This window comes from Melanotaenia boesemani, chromosome 5, assembly GCF_017639745.1.
Source record: "Melanotaenia boesemani isolate fMelBoe1 chromosome 5, fMelBoe1.pri, whole genome shotgun sequence".
Taxonomy (NCBI): Eukaryota; Metazoa; Chordata; class Actinopteri; order Atheriniformes; family Melanotaeniidae; genus Melanotaenia; species Melanotaenia boesemani.
Window position 1 is genome coordinate 14,064,667 of NC_055686.1, and position 17,683 is coordinate 14,082,349.

General features: G+C 39.8%; 3 protein-coding genes across 4 annotated transcripts; 1 reads left to right on the plus strand and 2 right to left on the minus strand.

The window, feature by feature from the left end:
• Window positions 1–10,276: 10,276 nt before the first annotated feature.
• LOC121640632 (zona pellucida sperm-binding protein 3-like) lies at window positions 10,277–13,450 on the minus strand. 2 transcript variants are annotated; one of them, XM_041986433.1, is made up of 9 exons: window positions 13,104–13,450; window positions 12,570–12,697; window positions 12,379–12,482; window positions 12,094–12,271; window positions 11,793–11,910; window positions 11,588–11,679; window positions 11,308–11,414; window positions 11,080–11,196; window positions 10,277–10,377 (listed from the first exon to the last, which is right to left on the minus strand). In XM_041986433.1, exons 1-8 carry the CDS (start codon window positions 13,416–13,418, stop codon window positions 11,108–11,110), a joined length of 1,131 nt encoding a protein of 376 aa, XP_041842367.1. In that variant the 5' UTR covers window positions 13,419–13,450; the 3' UTR covers window positions 10,277–10,377; window positions 11,080–11,107. The 2 variants fall into 2 exon arrangements, with proteins under 2 accessions (XP_041842367.1, XP_041842366.1); XM_041986432.1 differs by lacking the exon at window positions 10,277–10,377 and having other exon boundaries at window positions 10,801–11,196.
• Window positions 13,451–13,801: 351 nt separating this feature from the next.
• Window positions 13,802–15,102, plus strand: ufsp1 (UFM1-specific peptidase 1 (non-functional)). The gene has a single exon (XM_041986735.1). It carries the CDS (start codon window positions 13,892–13,894, stop codon window positions 14,633–14,635), a length of 744 nt encoding a protein of 247 aa, XP_041842669.1. The 5' UTR covers window positions 13,802–13,891; the 3' UTR covers window positions 14,636–15,102.
• Window positions 15,103–15,212: 110 nt separating this feature from the next.
• On the minus strand, window positions 15,213–17,117 carry si:dkey-85k7.10 (endonuclease domain-containing 1 protein). Its single transcript, XM_041986734.1, has 2 exons — window positions 16,594–17,117; window positions 15,213–15,930 (listed from the first exon to the last, which is right to left on the minus strand). The coding sequence occupies exons 1-2, from the start codon at window positions 16,915–16,917 to the stop codon at window positions 15,349–15,351; spliced, it is 906 nt and encodes a 301-aa protein (XP_041842668.1). The 5' UTR covers window positions 16,918–17,117; the 3' UTR covers window positions 15,213–15,348.
• Window positions 17,118–17,683: the final 566 nt, after the last annotated feature.

The following is a 17,683-nucleotide window of genomic DNA, read 5'->3' on the forward strand; positions in this document are numbered from 1 at the left end:
GCAGCATGGGGGGTGGAGGTTCATGCTGTGGTGGGAGCAAAGATGAAAAGTAAAATAAAGAGTGACCCAGGGGGCATGGCTACTTTATGACTGAAGTCACTGAAATGGGGTGGAAAGTGTCCTTAGGTTAGTAGTAAGATTAAGATAAAACATTTGTGAAAAGCTTTTTTTTTTTTTTTTTGCACCGCACAACAGTTGACTCAGAATAAAGACAACTTGTCAACATATATTTACCTTAAACCTTAAAGTTTCATGAAGAATTCTTGGAGATGTACTTCTTCTTGAAAGACACCAAGAGAAAAAAGAAGCCCTCTGGATAAGAGGTAAGCCATCTATGAAAGAAGTTCAGCTACCTTCTATTTGAGTACTTAAAACTATTGTGACATTAAAACTAAGAACTGTTGTCCAATTGAGAAAAGATCATTTGACATGCAGTGTGAGATTATGGAGGATTGAACTAGTAACATTTTCTGCCTGCTGAGTAACAGCTGATTCATTTGGCTGTTGCAAGAATACAGTCCAATTTGCAATAAATCCGACAACTACCGCATGAAAAGCTTGTGCATAGTTTAAAAAATAAAAAATACCTTGGTAATTCTCAACACAGCTGCCAGAGACAAAAGGTGGGAGAAAAACCTCAATATGATGGCTGAGAAATACTGACATGAGACATCTCTGGTTTGTAGAAACACTTTCTCTAATCACTAGACTGCAAAGGCAGGAGTTATACTGATGCAGGTACTTAAAATGGCAAAATTTTAAAAAATATTTTTATTTTAATATGCTTTGTAAAAAAATAGTAGGCTTATAGCAGTGAAATTAATACTTTGAAAAAACAAATTATTTTTATTTTTATAACTTAAAAATCTAATCTCTCAAACAAACTCTAAGTATCCAGTTAGGACTCTTCATCTGGTGCAATTTAAATCAGATAAAACACATTACACATCAATTATTCTCTGCACATCAAGCAGGAATGTTTACATCCCATATCCTCACCCTGACCCGTGACAGCCCCTGTGGAGCCAGAGTAAAGGAAATATAATGAAATTTCCTGGAAGTCCCCTCTGTGTGTCACACAGGACGGGGGGTGTCTTCCAAAGCTCTTCCATCAGACAGGAAGTAGCGGCATGTTTGCATATGCATTATCAGGAGCCAACATGCTATGTCAAGTGGCACACGTGGCTTTGCTCACATAAATACTTGGAAAGAAAACTCACAAAGCCAACATGTTTGCATGGAGACGTTTCGTAAGCGTATCAAAGTTGTACTTATTGTACAAAAACACACAAATCACATCAAATATTTACACTGCAAATAAAAAAAAGCTATTTTTTTTCCAATAATGCTAGTGTCAATAATTCAAACAACAAATATGCTGTAGTATTATGATTTAATTTGAAATTTGTTTTCTGTCTAAAAAAAATGCAAAATAAAAATAAAGAAAGAAAGAAATTGATGCCATGGCTGAAAAAACACATGAAATTAAAATAAAACCAAGACCTTCAAAATATGTGTACTTAAATGTGGAAATATCCCTACTCATCAGCTTCGTATGAGTCAGCTTTGATGCTACACTGTCACTTCAGTGCTAAGCTGAAGACAGTGTTGACAGCTTGGTTGTACTGTTTGCTCAGAGGACTGTTTGCTTATGTCTGAGGCAACATGAAAGAGAGTAGAGGGAGACCAGGTACGTGCTGAGAGCCATGCTTCATGACCAGAGCAGGGGACTGGGGTGGGAGGTGAGGGATGTGTGGTGAGTGTGGGGGCAGGGGTGTCCAGTCACAGTGACTCCTAGTCTGGATTGGGACACAGTTAATGAATTTAGGACCATATAAATGGAACAGAGAATATGTGACACTCAGGATAAACTTGCCTGCAGCTGGTTAATTAAAGACAGTAGGAGAGTATGTAAACAATTTATCAGGGGGGGGGACTGTAACATGCATAGGAGGCAGTGAAAGTGCATGCCTATCTTTGTGTGTGTGTGCATGTGTGTGTCTATGTGTTTCACTTTCTCATCCAAGTTTTTGGGCTCACAGCCAGATAAGTCTCCTCCTCTGGCGCGACACAAGACAGGAAGCTGTAATAAAAGAATAGGGGGACCGACAGCAAGCAACACAGGAGCCAAGGCAGGGGTCGAGACCGTAGCCGCTGAGGTCGGAAGTTATTGTTTCAGATTGCAGGCGTCTACTTTGACAAGAGTTCTATGATTCTATTGAACATATTGTGATCTTAAACCAGAGCAGGTATGGCCCTCCAAATGCTCCTGGAACTCCTCTCTGGTAAACAACACAACAATGTCGTAAACAGGTGCGCAAATCAAAAAGCCTGGAGGGAATTCTTTCAACTAGAAGACTAAATCTGGCCCATCAAGATTATTTTGTGTATTCAAGTGGCTTGTAGTGTGATGCACTTCCTGTGACGGCCAGCAAGCCCATTATGAGTTCAAGCATATGGACTTTTATCAGAAGTGACTGGGATGCACTTCATTAATGACGTCCTGACACTTACCCAAATAGCAACTGTATACAGGACAACAGAGGTCAGAAAAATCTTAGGACACATTGAATAAATCAGGGCTCACAGGATTAAGCACAGGCAGAAACTGAAAGGGAAGCAAATGGTCTGGAGCTTTAGTTCCTCAGGAGGGTAGTAAGATTAAAGCTCCAGTAAATCACATTTTAGATCATTTTTAGATAAGATGTAGCTTCCTTCTTTGGACATCCCTTCTTGATGCCCAATTAATTTGAGTCAGGTGTGTTGAAGCAGGCCAACATCTAAAACCTGCAGGACACTGGGCCAAGAGGTCCAGAGTTGGGGATTTCTGCTCCAGACCAACTAATTAATAAAATTTCTATCTTTATAGAGGTGGTGATGATCAGTTAAGTCAGTTTGATTAGCTTCACTTGGCTGCATCAAACCCTCTTCATTTCTTTGAAAGCACCAAGTTATTTGCACACTGCTTCAGCATTTTGGCTTAGCTTTTGCTAATAAATAACTAAATAAATAAGGTTTTGTTTACATAAGGCAGCTTTTACCCCGTTTTCACAGAAAGGAAGTAATGGCCCAGGGTCAAATAAATAAGGGTCTACAAAATACTGAGACAAAAGAAAACTTATCAGTTGATAACTCTAGTTTAAATTAAGGAGATTACCAAACTAATTACTCATTACAAGTATCCAAGTAAGCATCATGGTAATTTAGACAACTGTATATGTATGTTATCAGTTCTGAAATATTCAAATTTATTGAGAGTATCATTTCAAATAACTTAGCCACTTCATAAACATGGCTAAAAACATCACACACACAGACACACACATCTATCTTTCTCCATCTACAGATATAAGGTAAATCAGGAGTACCCAAATCCAGCCCTCGAGAGGAGGTGCGAGCAGGTGTGTTGGAGAAGGTATGCATCCAAACGTTAGAGGGTAGTAGCTCTGGAGGATAGAACTTGGGCACCTCTGAGATAGATTATATACACTGCTCAATCCTTTCTGGCTGATTCTTGGACACATTTGCATTTTGTCAGTGCCCTCACCACTAGAGGTAACATATCTGCAACCCACAGAAGTTTCTCAAGAAGTGCAGCTCATCCAGGATGGAACATCAAGGTACGCTTGGCAAAAAGGTTTGCTGTGTCCCCCAGCACAGTGTCAAGAGCACGGAGAAGATACCAGGAGACAGGCCAGTATACCAGCAGATGTGGAGAGGGCCATGGGAGGACAACATGATTTCCTGACCCAGGTCAGGGAGTAGAAACCTCAGGAGAACATTTGTCATCTTATCAGGAGACCAGATGTTGTAGGTAGGGAATGCATACAGGTTCATGAGGCCACACACATCACTGAATATCATTCTGAATTGTCTTGAGGAATTTCCACATAAGTTGGGTCTGCCTGTGATCTGATTTCTCCACTTTTATTTTGAGTATGATTCTGAATCCATACCTCTGTGGCTTATTGATTTTAATTTCCATTGATCATTCTTTTATTTTCTTCACAAAATATTCCACTATGTAATGAATAAAGTTTTTCAACAAGAACATTTCATTCATCAAGATCTAAGATATGTTGTTTAAATGTTCTTATTTATTTTTTAGCAGTATATATATACACACATGTAAGGTGAAGCATCAACTTTAAGATCCAAAATATTTTCTTTCCAAAAAAGATTAGGCTACTGGCCATTTATCATCATCATGTGTTATCATAGACTTGCACCAATGATATCTGGCATTCGCAGGCCCTAGCCTCACACCTTCTGTTATCTAATGGACCTTTCATCACTTCTAAATTCCACTTCATAATCTTTCCCCACTTTTGGATGTCCTTTCTGCTATTTCCCTGACTAGCTGGCCATGACTACAAACCCTGTATGGTTTGAAACACGGTTTTACATTAGCACCTTGACCTTTCACCTGTTTCATAAAACCTTGCATGAGCTTTCTTTGATGCATTTAGATTCAACAATAACAGCGCCATAAGCCCAAAGAATAATTAATAATTACTAGGTTTCATTCTAACTTTACACCTGAAGTATTCAGCGTATATTGCATTTCTAAATGTAAACTCGCACTGTGTGCACCATAATGTATTGTTTTGGATTTAAATGCAGTAAACTGGCATTCCTGCACCCCTTGCCATTTGTAGCACATCTCAGATCACCCACCCCCACATAGAAGCTGGCAGTCCACAGTTTGAGGATAGCTAACGTGATGCTTAAAAAAACACTAACCAAGTAATTGAACCTCCCAAGACAACAATACAAGTTCCATATTATTCTCATTTTCCTTGAACTAAGCCCAACAATGTCAGAGATGTCGATACTATACTGTGCTTACTGATGACAACCAGATTTCACTTTGAACATTATCATATAAGGAGACAAGAAAAGCAAAGAAAATAAATGAGCTTGAAATGGACTAATAAGAAGGAGGTTACATGCTGAAAGGTTTTGAACCTTCCTTCTATGTTGCTTTCATCTCGATGTGTTTTAACTGTTGAATGTTTCTGTAGCTTCTGTATAACCAAACGTTGTCATATCTTCAGCTTCAGCCTTTTTAATGCTGACAAATCAGTCAGGATAAAATCAGTTGACGGTCCCTCTGTTGAAGTTTTTTTCATTTCATATCTACATATCTAACCAGCCTGTTTTTGTACCATATAACGCATGGCTTCACAGAGTCTGGGGGAACATGCTGGATGTTTCCTATGTCTCATATTCCCACCTTTCAGTATCTATTTTAATTGATTCTAATGAAATTATATTCCCCACATTTTCAGTAATCAGTTGTTTCAATTTATTTCCTTTTTAACATTTCAAACATTTTATTTCATGCTACAGTAATGTTGCTAAATGACGAGGTCAGTTGTTCGTAGATGATTTCTACGTCACCTGTTAACTGAAGTCTACTGTGTATGTTACAGTCGACCCACATACTGTTTTGCTCATTTTCAGCTGATGCCCAGTGCATTCACATGCAAACTCAGTGGGACAACATAACGGTCAACTTCCTTGTAAAAAGCTGATTGAGTTAAACCACAATATTGTTGCCATGATAACACAAAAATGCCTCAGGCAATCCAAATCTCCCCCTCTGCACTGAGTCACAGTGATTTGATATGCAATTCCCAAACACCAGATGTTGACAAAGGCATATTCTGATTAGGGAAGCAGTCATTTCTAAGCTGCTTCGGATAGACTCCTTAATTTTTTTTTCTTTAATTATGCAAGAGAATGTTTGTACTAAATTTAAAGCAACGTCCTTGAGATGGTCATGACATTACATCCATAAGAATGAAACTGATGGCACAGCTGACACCACCTCCTGGATATATACATATAATCCAAGTCCCATTCTGTTGGTGTTAAGAGTTCACACGTCTCATTGTGCTCCATGTGATGGCAATATTACTAAAATAGAACTCATTATAAACAGGAACTAGTTTTCTTAACCATACTTACAAAAATAAAAATACTCCAGTAATGGAAACAACTAGTGATATAATAAATTGCTTCATTGGAAAAAAAAAAACAAACAAACAAAAAAAACACTTTATTCAGAGTTTTTAATTAAATTAAATGAAAAATACTGGTGGCCGGTTGGGCTTTGAATGGGACAGCGGTGGCTGGATAGTCTTGGGGCTTGTTGAGTCGGGTCCTTTGACTGCAGTGCTATTTTTTTGTTTGTTTTGTTTTAATGTACTCAGCTGAGATACTTAACTTCTCTCATTTATATCATATCAGGGTTGGCCTAAGTGTGATGTGAATGTGGAGGCCTGGGGGGAGGTTCGGAAGAGCAGAGGATGGCTTGGCCTTGTGCCCTGTGGTGGTCCACCATGAGTTAGTGTGTGTGGGGGCCAGCTTGCACCAGGCTTGGAAAAGGATACGGAGCCACCATTACCCATTATTGGGCTTTATTGTTCTCAGTTCTTTGTTATTTGCTCCAGAGTTATAAATGTATGATATATATTTTTAAAAGTTTGCATTCTTATAGATCCTCCCCCTCTCAAGACTTGTAATGGACATAGATTACAGACATTGACATACTTGGTCACACTCACCTACTCTGATAGAGGCATGCCCTCCCCACTTACAAACACCCTTTTGCTGAGGTAGCACACGTGAGCCTTTACTTTTTTTTCCCCTCTGTATAAATGTTATTATTCTCTCCATTTCCTGTTTTCCTACTTTTAATTTGTTGAAATACACTGCTCAAAAAATAAATGAACACTAAAATAACACATCCTGGATCTGAATGAATGAAATATTCTTATTAAACACTTTGTTCTTGACATAGTTGAATGTGCTGACAACAAAATCACACAAAAAATTATTAATGGAAATCAAATGAATTAACCCATGGAGGTCCGGATTTGGAGTCACACTCAAAATTAAAATGGAAAAACACACTACAGGCTGATCCAGCTTTGATGCAATGTCCTTAAAACAAGTCAAAATGAGGCTCAGTAGTGTGTGTGGCCTCCATGTGTCTGTGTGACCTACCTACAACGTGTGAGCATGCTTCTGATGAGGTGGCGGATGGTCTCCTGAGGGATTTCCTCCCAGACCTGGACTAAAGCATCCGCCAACATCTGGACAGTCTGTGATGCAAAGTGGCGTTGGTGGATGGAGCGAGACATGATGTCCCACATGTGCTCAATTGGATTCAGGTCAGGGGAACCGGCGGGCCAGTCCACAGCATCAATGCAGGAACTGCTGACACACTCCAGCCACATGAGGTCTAGCATTGTCTTGCATTAGGAGGAACCCAGGGCCAACTGCACCAGCATATGGTCTTACAAGGGGTCTGAGGATCTCATCTCGGTACCTAATGGCAGTCAGGCTACCTCTGGCGAGCACATGGAGGGCTGTGCAGCCCCCCAAAGAAATGCCACCCCACACCATTACTGACCCACTGCCAAACCGGTCATGCTGGAGGATGTTGCAGGCAGCAGAACGTTCTCCACGGTGTCTCCAGACTCTAACGTCTGTCACATGTGCTCAGTGCGAACCTGCTTTCATCTGTGAAGAACACAGGGTGCCAGTGGCAAAGCTGTTTGTGTTCTCTGGCAAATACCAAATGTCCTGCATGGTGTTGGGCTGTAAGCACAACCCCCACCTGTGGACATCGGACCCTCATACCACCCTCATGGAGTCTGTTTCTGACCATTTGAGTAGACACATGCACATCTGTGGCCTGCTGGAGGTCATTTTGAAAAAAGTGAACAAGACATCAGCCAGAAAGCAGGAACTGAGAAGTGGTCTGTGGTCACCACCTGTAGAACCACTACTTTATTGGGGGTGTCTTGCTAATTGCCTATAATTTCCACCTGGTGTCTATCTATCAGTGTTGCTTCCTAGGTGGACAGTTTGATTTCACAGAAGTGTGATTGACGGAGTTACATTGTGTTGTTGAGGTGTTCCCTTTATTTTTTTGAGCAGTGTATATATTTTTCCTTTTCCCTTTTGGTGTTAGTAGATTTTCTTTGTTGTTTATCTTTTTTTTTTCTCTTTAGATTTATCTTTGTGATTTTACCATTGGGTGGTTGTCACTGTCAAAAGAAAAAAAACATAATCAGTTTACAAATGACAATGGATCTATAAAATCACATAAAATAATAAACTTGTAAAAGCTAGAAGTTGTTCTAAATGTCCATCCCTTTCCACATCTGTGTAGTAATTCTGACCACCTCAACTAACCTCCTAATTCAAACTGATCTGAAATCTCTTAAGATATATAAAAAAAAAAAAAAGTTATCCCCCTGCCCTTGTTAATGAGTTATAAACAGGAAAAAAAAATCCAATCTCACATAGAAAGTAGGACTTGCATTTGCTTTTATTTAAAAAATGGCAGTTGATATTTTCTGTCATTTAAACATCCCATGGGCCAGATTGGAGCCACTGGCAGGCCAGTTTTGGTCCTAAGGCCATACGTTTGACACCCAGTGTTACACATCAGTTCTAAGGGAGTCTGCTTTTCCCACCAAAAAAAAAAAGGCTCTGAAACAACAAGGACCCCCAGGGACTTATAAAAAAAACAATATGCAGTTATCTTGGGATTAAACCAGTTATCTTATAAACATCCAGGAAGTTAGCTAGAACCAGAAAGAGTAGACATAGCTTCTTTTATCCTGAATTCAACTGGAGTGGAGGCCAGAGTGTCAGACTTTAAAAGACTTCTATAACTTGTATATTGTTGGATGTAAAAGATAAAAGGTAACCTGTCCGAGTGAAACTAATGAGATGGACCAAAGGATGTGTTCCAACTACAGGAGGATCATATTCCTCAGCCTCGCTGCTAAGGTCTATTTAGGGGTTCTGGAAAGTGGGGTCCTTTGGATACTTGAACCGTGGATTGGAGGAGGAGCAGTTGTGATTTTCATCCCAGCTGAGGAACAATGGACAAGCATTAGAACCTCTGCAGGGTCATTGGGAGTTTGCCCACCAGTCTACATGTGCTTTGAGGACTTTAAGAAGCTTTCCACCATGTCCACCAGGGAGTTCTGTACAGGGTGCTTCAAGAGTATGGAATAGTGAATCCCTTTGTACGAGCTGTCCAGTCCCCATACAACCTGTGTGAAAGCTTGGTCTGTATTGCCATCAGTAAGTTGGATTAGCTCCTGGTGAGGGTTGGTCTCTGCCAAGGCTGGCCTTTGTCACAGGTTCTGTTCATAGCTTTTATGGAAAGAATTTCTAGGCACAGTTGAGGTCTTGAGGGTATCCTGTTTGTTGGTCTCAAGATTGGGTCTCTGCTCTTTGCAGATGATGTGGTTCTGCTGGCATCATCGGGCCATGATCTCCAACTCTCTCTGGAACTATTCTGGAATGAGTGTGAAGTGGTAGGGATGAGAATAAGTGTCCTCTCCGGATCAGAAATTAGATCATGCCCCTAGTGGAGGAATTTAAGTATCTCAGAGTATTGTTCACAACTGAGGAAAAGAAGGAGTGAGAAAAATCAATGGGCAAAATGGCGCTGTGCCAGCAGTGGTTTGGACTCTGCACTGCATTGGTCTGTCAAGGTGAAGAAGAAGCTGGGCCAAAGCTCTCGATTTACTGGTCGATCTATGTTCCTACCCTCACTTATGGTCTCAAGCTGTGGGTAGTGACCAACTGAGAAAACAAGATTGTGATTACAAGCGGCTGAAATGAGTTTCCTCTGGGGGGCGGGGCGGGTTCAGAGCAGAACCACTGCTCCACCACTTTTGGTCAGCATTGAGATGAGCCAGATGAAGTGGCTTGGGCATCTGCCTTCTGGACACCTCTCTGGTGTTACGGGTAGGTTGCACCAGAAGGAGACCCAGCGAAGACCCAGGACATAGAGGGAATACGTCTCTTCACTGGCCTAGAAATGCTTTTGATCCCTCTGGATGAGCTGGAAGAAGTGACCGGGGAAAGGGTAGTTGGGCTTCGCTGGTTAGGCTGCTGCCCCAACAAACAGACTCTGGATAAGACGGTGGAAAATGGGTGGATGGAATTGATGGTTTGTCATCAGGCAGATAAACTAGACTTGCATACTATAGATGTACAAACTACAAGTATCATGCAACATTGTTATCCCATTATGGTTTCAAGTTTTGATCATTTAGCTATTGTTAGTATATTAACTTATTCCAGCCATTTGTTAAAACATTTCTTATTGTCTGAATGAAAAGAAAAATGCATTTAAAATAAGAGATTTCTCTTAGTTTGAACATTAAAGCATTAAAAGGGAGTTGGTGATTACATAAATGTTACTTATTTCATGCTTTTGATAAAGAAAAACTGTAGTTCTGCTGTCATGGAAAAAAGTCACTGGAACATGAAATCTATCAGGTTTCCCATCTGGTCAGTCGCATTTCCTCTCACAGGACCACACAAGTGTTTCTTCTATAGACGGAGGACACAGAGCACATACATTACCACATAGCTGTCCCATTCTTACCCAAGTGTCTGTTTATTCTTGTAAGCTTGTTGCTCACAGGATTATTTTAGATTCCATTGTAGTTCTTCTCCCTGGTTCTGGGAAGTCATCATAGGTATGCTTCCACCCTGTCATGGTTTTTTCTTCTATAATGATACAATTATCCTCTCCATCTCAGATTAGTCAGTGATTTTATTATAGCATCATTCAGATTCAAATGTTGCACAAACTAAAGATAAATAAAAGTGTATGACCGCAAACAATAGTAGCTTATTCTGATGTTAAAGCATCGGTTAGAGTAATGATTTTGGTAAACCTTTTTGTCTGTCCCTTGGTCAGACATATGAAAAAGTCATGAAAAAGTCATTTTCAGATATTGCAGCTATCATTTAAATTATACCGTTTGAGAAAAGCATCCTCTTTCAAGATTAGGAAAACTTTCCTTACATGAGTCTTTTCAGCTTTAAGACTGCTGAAAACAGCCTGCATGATGGAAGGTAATCAAAAATAACTCCCTCTTGTAAAGGGTTGAAATCATTTGTAAGTGACTCAGTTTGCTCATGACGGCTTAACTGTTCAGCTTCCATATGAAAAATTTACATCAACCGAGTCATTAGAAAAGAAAATTCCTAGTTTTAGGTCTCAACAGTCCCTTTAGGCCTACCCACCTAAATCTGAAGTTGGGGTAAAGCTTCTTCAGTGACTGACCGACATTCGACCTGTCCAGTAGGAGTGATGCAAAGTGTGAATTGGTCCAACAGTCCTGTCAGCCTCATGCTTCTCTCCTATTTAAGAACAAAAGTAAAACACAGACACTAGTTAGTGACCATGTTGCCATTAGAACATCTTGTGAATTCAAAGACTATGTTGCATTTGTTTGTGAAGGGCTGAGCAACCTGTGTCTGGTTGAGTTGTATCTCCATAGTTCTTCTCTTTAGTTGGCCTCAAGCAGCTTGAGTCACAACATTCACACAGAGCACTGTCTCCCTCTGTGGCACGCCAGCTGAACAACAAGGAAACATCCTCAAAACCAATCTGATGTGAAGCACCAGCTTAAAAATTAAAGATCCACTGTGCATCAAGGGTATTAAACCGCAAAAGCTGACGAATAATAATGGTTTAGAACTTTTTTTTCCTATTTTTATTTATTTATTTTTTACTGTTTAGCAGCCTAACCTGAAGGTGGGTCCGTGGAAGAAGCAGGTTTTATTTAGGTAACTGTGTGACTTTTGTTTCAGAGTGGCCCCGAGATGGCAACTGATGAACATCTACAAGAATGAAAAACAATCAAGTTAGGAATTAAATCAGAAATATTCCAAGACTAATTAAACTACATTCCTGAAATGCAGCTGAAGAAATAAAGCAGCTGTTGTTCAGTTACCTGCTCTCCATGCATCTGGTTGAAGTGGAAAGCTTGGACACTGAAGCACAGTTTGTTATTTTGCTCTCGAGGAAGAAATCTAGAGGAAGACCCTGGCAGTGCACTGTCCATATGACATCTACAATGGAAGAGTTCACTTTAGGCATAATGTGTCTAGTTTGTTTAATAAAATGCTGTGAGACAAGTAATCTGCAAATTTCCATTTGAGATTAAACGCCTCATTGTAATTATTAGATAAAACTAATCAACCATGATTATTTCTTTAACTTGTATTTTTTTTAATTAACTGAAATAAACTGACCCATGCTTGTCAATAAACCTGTAGCTCGGCCGTGATAGAGGGTCAGGATTCAGTGTTGCAACACAATAATCAACATATAGAGTAAGGGAAGGGTGCAGCTGCGCCTCTACGCTGGCCTCCAGGAACACTGCTTCCCCCTGCTGATATACTGAGGAACTGCGTGAAGAAGTACAACCATCTGTGTAAGAACAAACACATCTTTATTCCTAGTACAAGGTTTAGTTTCCAGGTGTCAGAGGAATCTCCTCTGATGCAGTCTAGATTACATAAAGACAATAATTTCACCTGCCATGATACGGAGGGAGAAGTTAAGAAGGCCAATTGCAGCAACAGTGGATGTCATCGGTACCCAGGTTGGTTGTAATGGTTGCCCTTTAACTTCCTGCTTCCTGTTCTCAAAAAACATCAAAAGTGTTGAGGCCTCTGCAACAAAATGCTTTGACAAAACTGGAATCAGCCACATACATTAGTCTTACCTCTCGTAATGGCACTCAATGGGTATGACAGTAGTCACTCTTCGAACTATCACACTGCCTGTAGATGTAGGAACCACAGCAGGTAACAGTAACAGCTGGTTGGAGTACACAAGCCAATCACCATGAACCTGGAGAAGTAATTATGAATAAATACCTTTATAGAATTTAATATTAAGCTCAATTTTGCTTAATTATATCATAATTTGGTTAAAATGGGAAATACTTGCACATCTTTGCAAAATGCTTTTATTCTTTAAGTGTTTTCTTATGTGCATACAACACAGGCTCAATCCCAACAACAGCTAAGGAAGATATAAAAGAAAAACTCAAGACTACTTTAATAGATGGGAAAGATAAGAACTGACTCAGTCATAGTTCTTCCCAACCCAACAGTATTGTATATTCAGCATTATCCCTGGAAACAGTTGCAGTGGGGCAATGCTAATTTAAGTTTCCTTCTACTTATATGGATTTAATCGTCTCCATTTTGCGCTCTTAACACAAGGAAGATCAGCATAGTCTCTCTTCTCTTACACTGGACTCAGTCCCACAGTCTTGGAGCCCGGCGGTAATGACCATAACAGTGTCAGATGTTCTCTGTGGACCGCAGGAACTGGTCTGCATTGAGCTTACGCCAAGTCGCAGAAACTCCGGTTTAAAAGGAATGCGTCTTTCTTGGAAAAACGTCCGTTTCACTGTTATTCTCACTTTAATTTCTTCACACTCTATTTCAAGTCCGTCGCTCTCCCGGTTTCCTTCAGTACTTTTTTCAGCCAAAACTACGCCACAAAAACACAGCAAAATCGCTGAAATTTTTATAAATTCGCTATATTTTACTGTAGTGGTCATTGTTAAGGGAATAAAACTAGCTAACGAGTAACATTCGCTAATTAACGTTATTTCAGTCAGGTGTGCTAAATTGAGGATACAGGATGCTGCCTTCAAAGACTGCCGAAAATGTTGTGGTATAAAATGTTCTGCATTAATTTCACATAATATTAGATGCCCTCTAGAAATTTCTTTAAGCTAAATGTTAGTGATATTTATTACTATTTTCAGTCAAACTGTAGCAGCTACTATTGTACCTTAACTTTCAAATGGCATAAACTGATAGTATGCATCGTTTGTAACTACGGTCTTGAAAAGACTAACTGCTTCTCAAGGCATCATCGTTCGGAACTCGTGTTGCTGTTTGTTCACCGTCAGGACTGTTATTGTTGTTACACAAGATGACTGTATGGTGAGCTGTCTCTTTCAGGGACTGCTGATCAGTGGCTTTTGTCTAAAAGCGTTTTGTATGCTTGGTAGAAACAGACGAAAAAATGGATGAAAAGGTGGAAGCAGCGGCATCTGAGGAGAAAATTGACTGGGGTGGAAGTGAAGCTGAGAACGGATTGATTAAGCAAGTCAAGACATTATCGAAAAGTGTGCACACTGGTCTTCCTAATCCACGTACAGATGATGCGAAATGCACTACGATAAAAGGAGATTATCTCTACTTCCATTATGGCTGTGATGGACAAGATGACAGAGGCTGGGGATGCGGTTACCGTACCATTCAAACCATGGCTTCATGGCTTTGCCATAACGTGCCTCAGCATAAAAACAACAACAAACCTGTACCCTGTCTTCTAGATATTCAACAAGCCTTGGTTGCAATGGGGGACAAGCCAAAAACCTTCTTGGGCTCTAGGGACTGGATAGGAACATTTGAAGCTTCCTTGGTGCTGGACTATTTCTACGATGTTCCCTGTAAATTAGTGCACGTCAGAGGTGGAGGAACTGAGTTAGAAAATGTTGCCGTGGAAGAGCTCCATCAGCACTTTGAGAAGCATGGATCTCCTGTCATGATGGGAGGAGACAGGGACAATTCCTCTAAGGGGGTATTAGGAGTGTACACTGGCAACAAGGGGAGCTACTTATTAGTTGCTGACCCTCACTACTACGGATGTCAGCTGGAGAAGACAGAGCTGCAGAGGCGAGGATGGGTGGCCTGGAAACGAGTGTCATCTCTGGATCAGTCCTCATTTTATAACCTTTGCATGCCTCAGACTGCCAGAAAGTGACCATGACAGAGCCATAAATGTTTCAAATATCTTATGGGACATGTGTGGATTGTGGGTTCATCATATTCTCCATTAGCATCCTGCTGAATCACAGACCTACCTGTTGTCAATGTCAGTGAAATCAGGACTGTTGCTGTAATGTGAATATACAAATTCATAAAATAATTGTTATTGATATTTATATATTTGGATTTTAATTGGATATAATTAATTTATTGTTATCAATGATAGCACTCTATGTTCTAAATTAAGTGAATATGACGTAAATTAGTTCACATCAGGCATCACAAGTGTAGAACAGAATTAAAATACCTTTATATATTTATCTAAAACCTGATTTAATTAGTACTCTGCCACTTAATTTATTGTTTTTCAATGAAAAGAAGGAAGTTTTTCTTTGGCTTAATGTTTTCAAATGGGAAAACTGTCTTTTCTGTTTGGATTTGCTTTTAAAAAGTTAATTTTGGGATCTCTTGTTCATTTTCTCAGATATTGTAATCAACATAACTTAATCTTAAGATTTTTACATACTGAATAATTTATCAGTAATACAGTCCAGAGAAGACTCTGTGCAGGCTCAGATTAAATATTCATTTTATTTCTGGTGCAATTTGACAAATATTTGAATTTGACAACCTCAGATTTCTTTTACAATCAAATCCTAAATTTCTAACACACCTAAAACCTGAATAATAACATATAATAACTTCATCTCAGTTATCTGGCACACAGTCGTTATAGAAAATCTGGAAGTTCTTGTCCACCTCCATCCTTCCCTTTAGAAATTTCTCCAGGTTCTTGAGAGGAACTTCCACCATGTGATTGTTGACACGATCATTGAGCCCATAGGCTCCAAACACAGGGAACTTGTAGCGCACAAAGTACGGAGCATTTTGGTCAAACTCTGTGCAGCAGTAGGCCGACCACATGTACTCTGGAACTGCCACACGGTCCAGGTTGTTCCGACGGATCGTGTGTCCAGAAGTGGTCACCCCGGTGACCACAAAGGCTTTGCCACGGCAGTAGTTGTTGAGGCGTTTGCGGATAAGGTCTTGATGTTCAGCCCAGGGACCCAAGTTGAACTCTCTGATCTGAGGAACCACGTTTGTCAAGCTGTAGGTGGACGCTTTGTCTAGAGGACTGGCTTGGTGTTCGTCTGGATTTAGTTGGCCTCGTTCATACTGAACAACATCAGCATAGTCCTCCAGGACTGCCTGGGTGTCCTCAAAGTTCATATGCATGCTTGAAGATTGGGGGAAGGACTCCATATTGCTGCTGCTCTTTTCTGAGGCCAACTATAAAAAGGTAGAAAGATAAGATCTTTTGAACATATTGACAACTTTGGTGAACATTCTGCAAAATAAAAAGATCTGCAGAATTAAATGGTTGTTGCTCTTTATAGGTTTTATTCCTTGCATCTGCAGAGAGCTATACATCATCTACATAAACACCAGTCTTTCTTCTGCAGAGCATCATTTATACACAAAGTAAATCAAGTCATTTGACCCTTTTATAAAAGAATGTGGCTTTAATTCTGACAAAGGAATGATGTCTTCCACAGTTTCATCACTATGAGAGTGAAAAAACACAAAGACATCTGTTGTAATACAGTTTTATCACATGTTCTTATCACACAAGTCACAATTTTGCATGTGTAGTAATGGCAACAGTATCATATTAATTCAGTCTATAGCCAATAAAAAGAAAGCTTATCTCAAGCTTAACTGGTTGCCCTTAACAACAGGACTTGCGCCTGTGCTCTAAAGTTGTTTTGAAGTGTCAGTACAAACAAATGCTGCAGATATTTGTTTGATGCCTTCCTCTTTATAAAGACAATATAATATAGTGCAATATGAGACAGATAGTATAAACAAGCTTGATGCATCATAGCACAGACTGGAAACACTGCAAACTGATAACTGAATTAGCATTTTGTTTTTGTACAAGCTTCAACTTACCTGAGGCTCAAACATCCAAGGGAAATCTACTTTCTTCTCACCATCTGACTTCTTGAATATGTAGGCAGAGTAGATGGGGATATGTTTGTGGGGGTCGTACAGTGTGATGTAGCGGGGTTTATCCTCATATCTCTGGCAGATCTTCTTATAAGAGTTGCTGAGGTAGCCTCTTGGTGGAGTTCCCAGATATAAAGAGTCCTTACATCTCTCCACATGGTTAAAATCCTCCACTACTCCTGCCTGAACCCCCTGTAGCAACACACAGGTCAGCACAGCTGTGACAGCTGCCAGGGTTGCAGCACGGTTTGCAGATGTCGGTGCCATCGCTGCAGCTCACTTTTCCTCTGTTGTTTAGTTTTTGTGTCTTTTTAGCCTTCACTGCTTCTGCTTGTACTCGCTGCAAATCCACTACCGTCTAACAGAACCAGCCTCTGTCTCAGCTCTATCATACTCAACATTTCCCTTCTTGCCTCATCTGTGCTTCCAGCAAACTGGTCTCCCATTGTAACGTCCTTTACATAAATTCAAATAGTTGTACGAGTAGTTCAGAAGCAGTAAATGTTATCAGTCAAGGAGAGCATTTGAGTATGGCCCTTTTCTCATCACTGACATGTATGAAAAGTACAGGTGTATTAATAATTACTGTTCAATACAATAAGGGGAGCATTTGGGTTCATTATCATGGTCATAGTCTAATGTCTTCTGTGTTGGACTACAATGCAAAAATATACAATCATAACTTAATAATAAAAAAGATTGTTAATAAGTACCAGTAATGATAGTAATCAGTTTGGCTTTTCATTTAAGGAAATAGTATTGATTAGGCACAACAGTTGGAATAACAAATGGCATTGCAAAGCCAATCTGAGTAATAAGAGACAAGGAAAGTTACTTCTAATTATCCAAACAGCCTCCACTTATTTTTACATTAAACACCATCAACAGTTGCTTTGGAGAATAATTTAAAAAAAAACCTAAATATATTTTTAAATATTATCTTTAAGCTCTCTCTGCACGATTATGATGATTAACAGACTATAAAAGCAAGAAATGTTTAATCTTCAGAAAAGTTATACAATAGTGGTACAGT

Excerpts from the sequence above, each read along its gene's own strand:
- LOC121640632 (XM_041986433.1), bottom strand. The coding sequence starts at position 13,418 with ATGACCACTACAGTAAAATATAGCGAATTTATAAAAATTTCAGCGATT. Across the intron at positions 11,680-11,792 it reads ACCAGATGCATGGAGAGCAG|ATGTTCATCAGTTGCCATCT; the intron begins GTAACTGAACAA and ends TCATTCTTGTAG. Across the intron at positions 11,415-11,587 it reads TTCCACGGACCCACCTTCAG|CTGGCGTGCCACAGAGGGAG; the intron begins GTTAGGCTGCTA and ends CTTGTTGTTCAG.
- ufsp1 (XM_041986735.1), top strand. The coding sequence starts at position 13,892 with ATGGATGAAAAGGTGGAAGCAGCGGCATCTGAGGAGAAAATTGACTGG.
- si:dkey-85k7.10 (XM_041986734.1), bottom strand. The coding sequence starts at position 16,917 with ATGGCACCGACATCTGCAAACCGTGCTGCAACCCTGGCAGCTGTCACA. Across the intron at positions 15,931-16,593 it reads CTTGGATGTTTGAGCCTCAG|TTGGCCTCAGAAAAGAGCAG; the intron begins GTAAGTTGAAGC and ends ACCTTTTTATAG.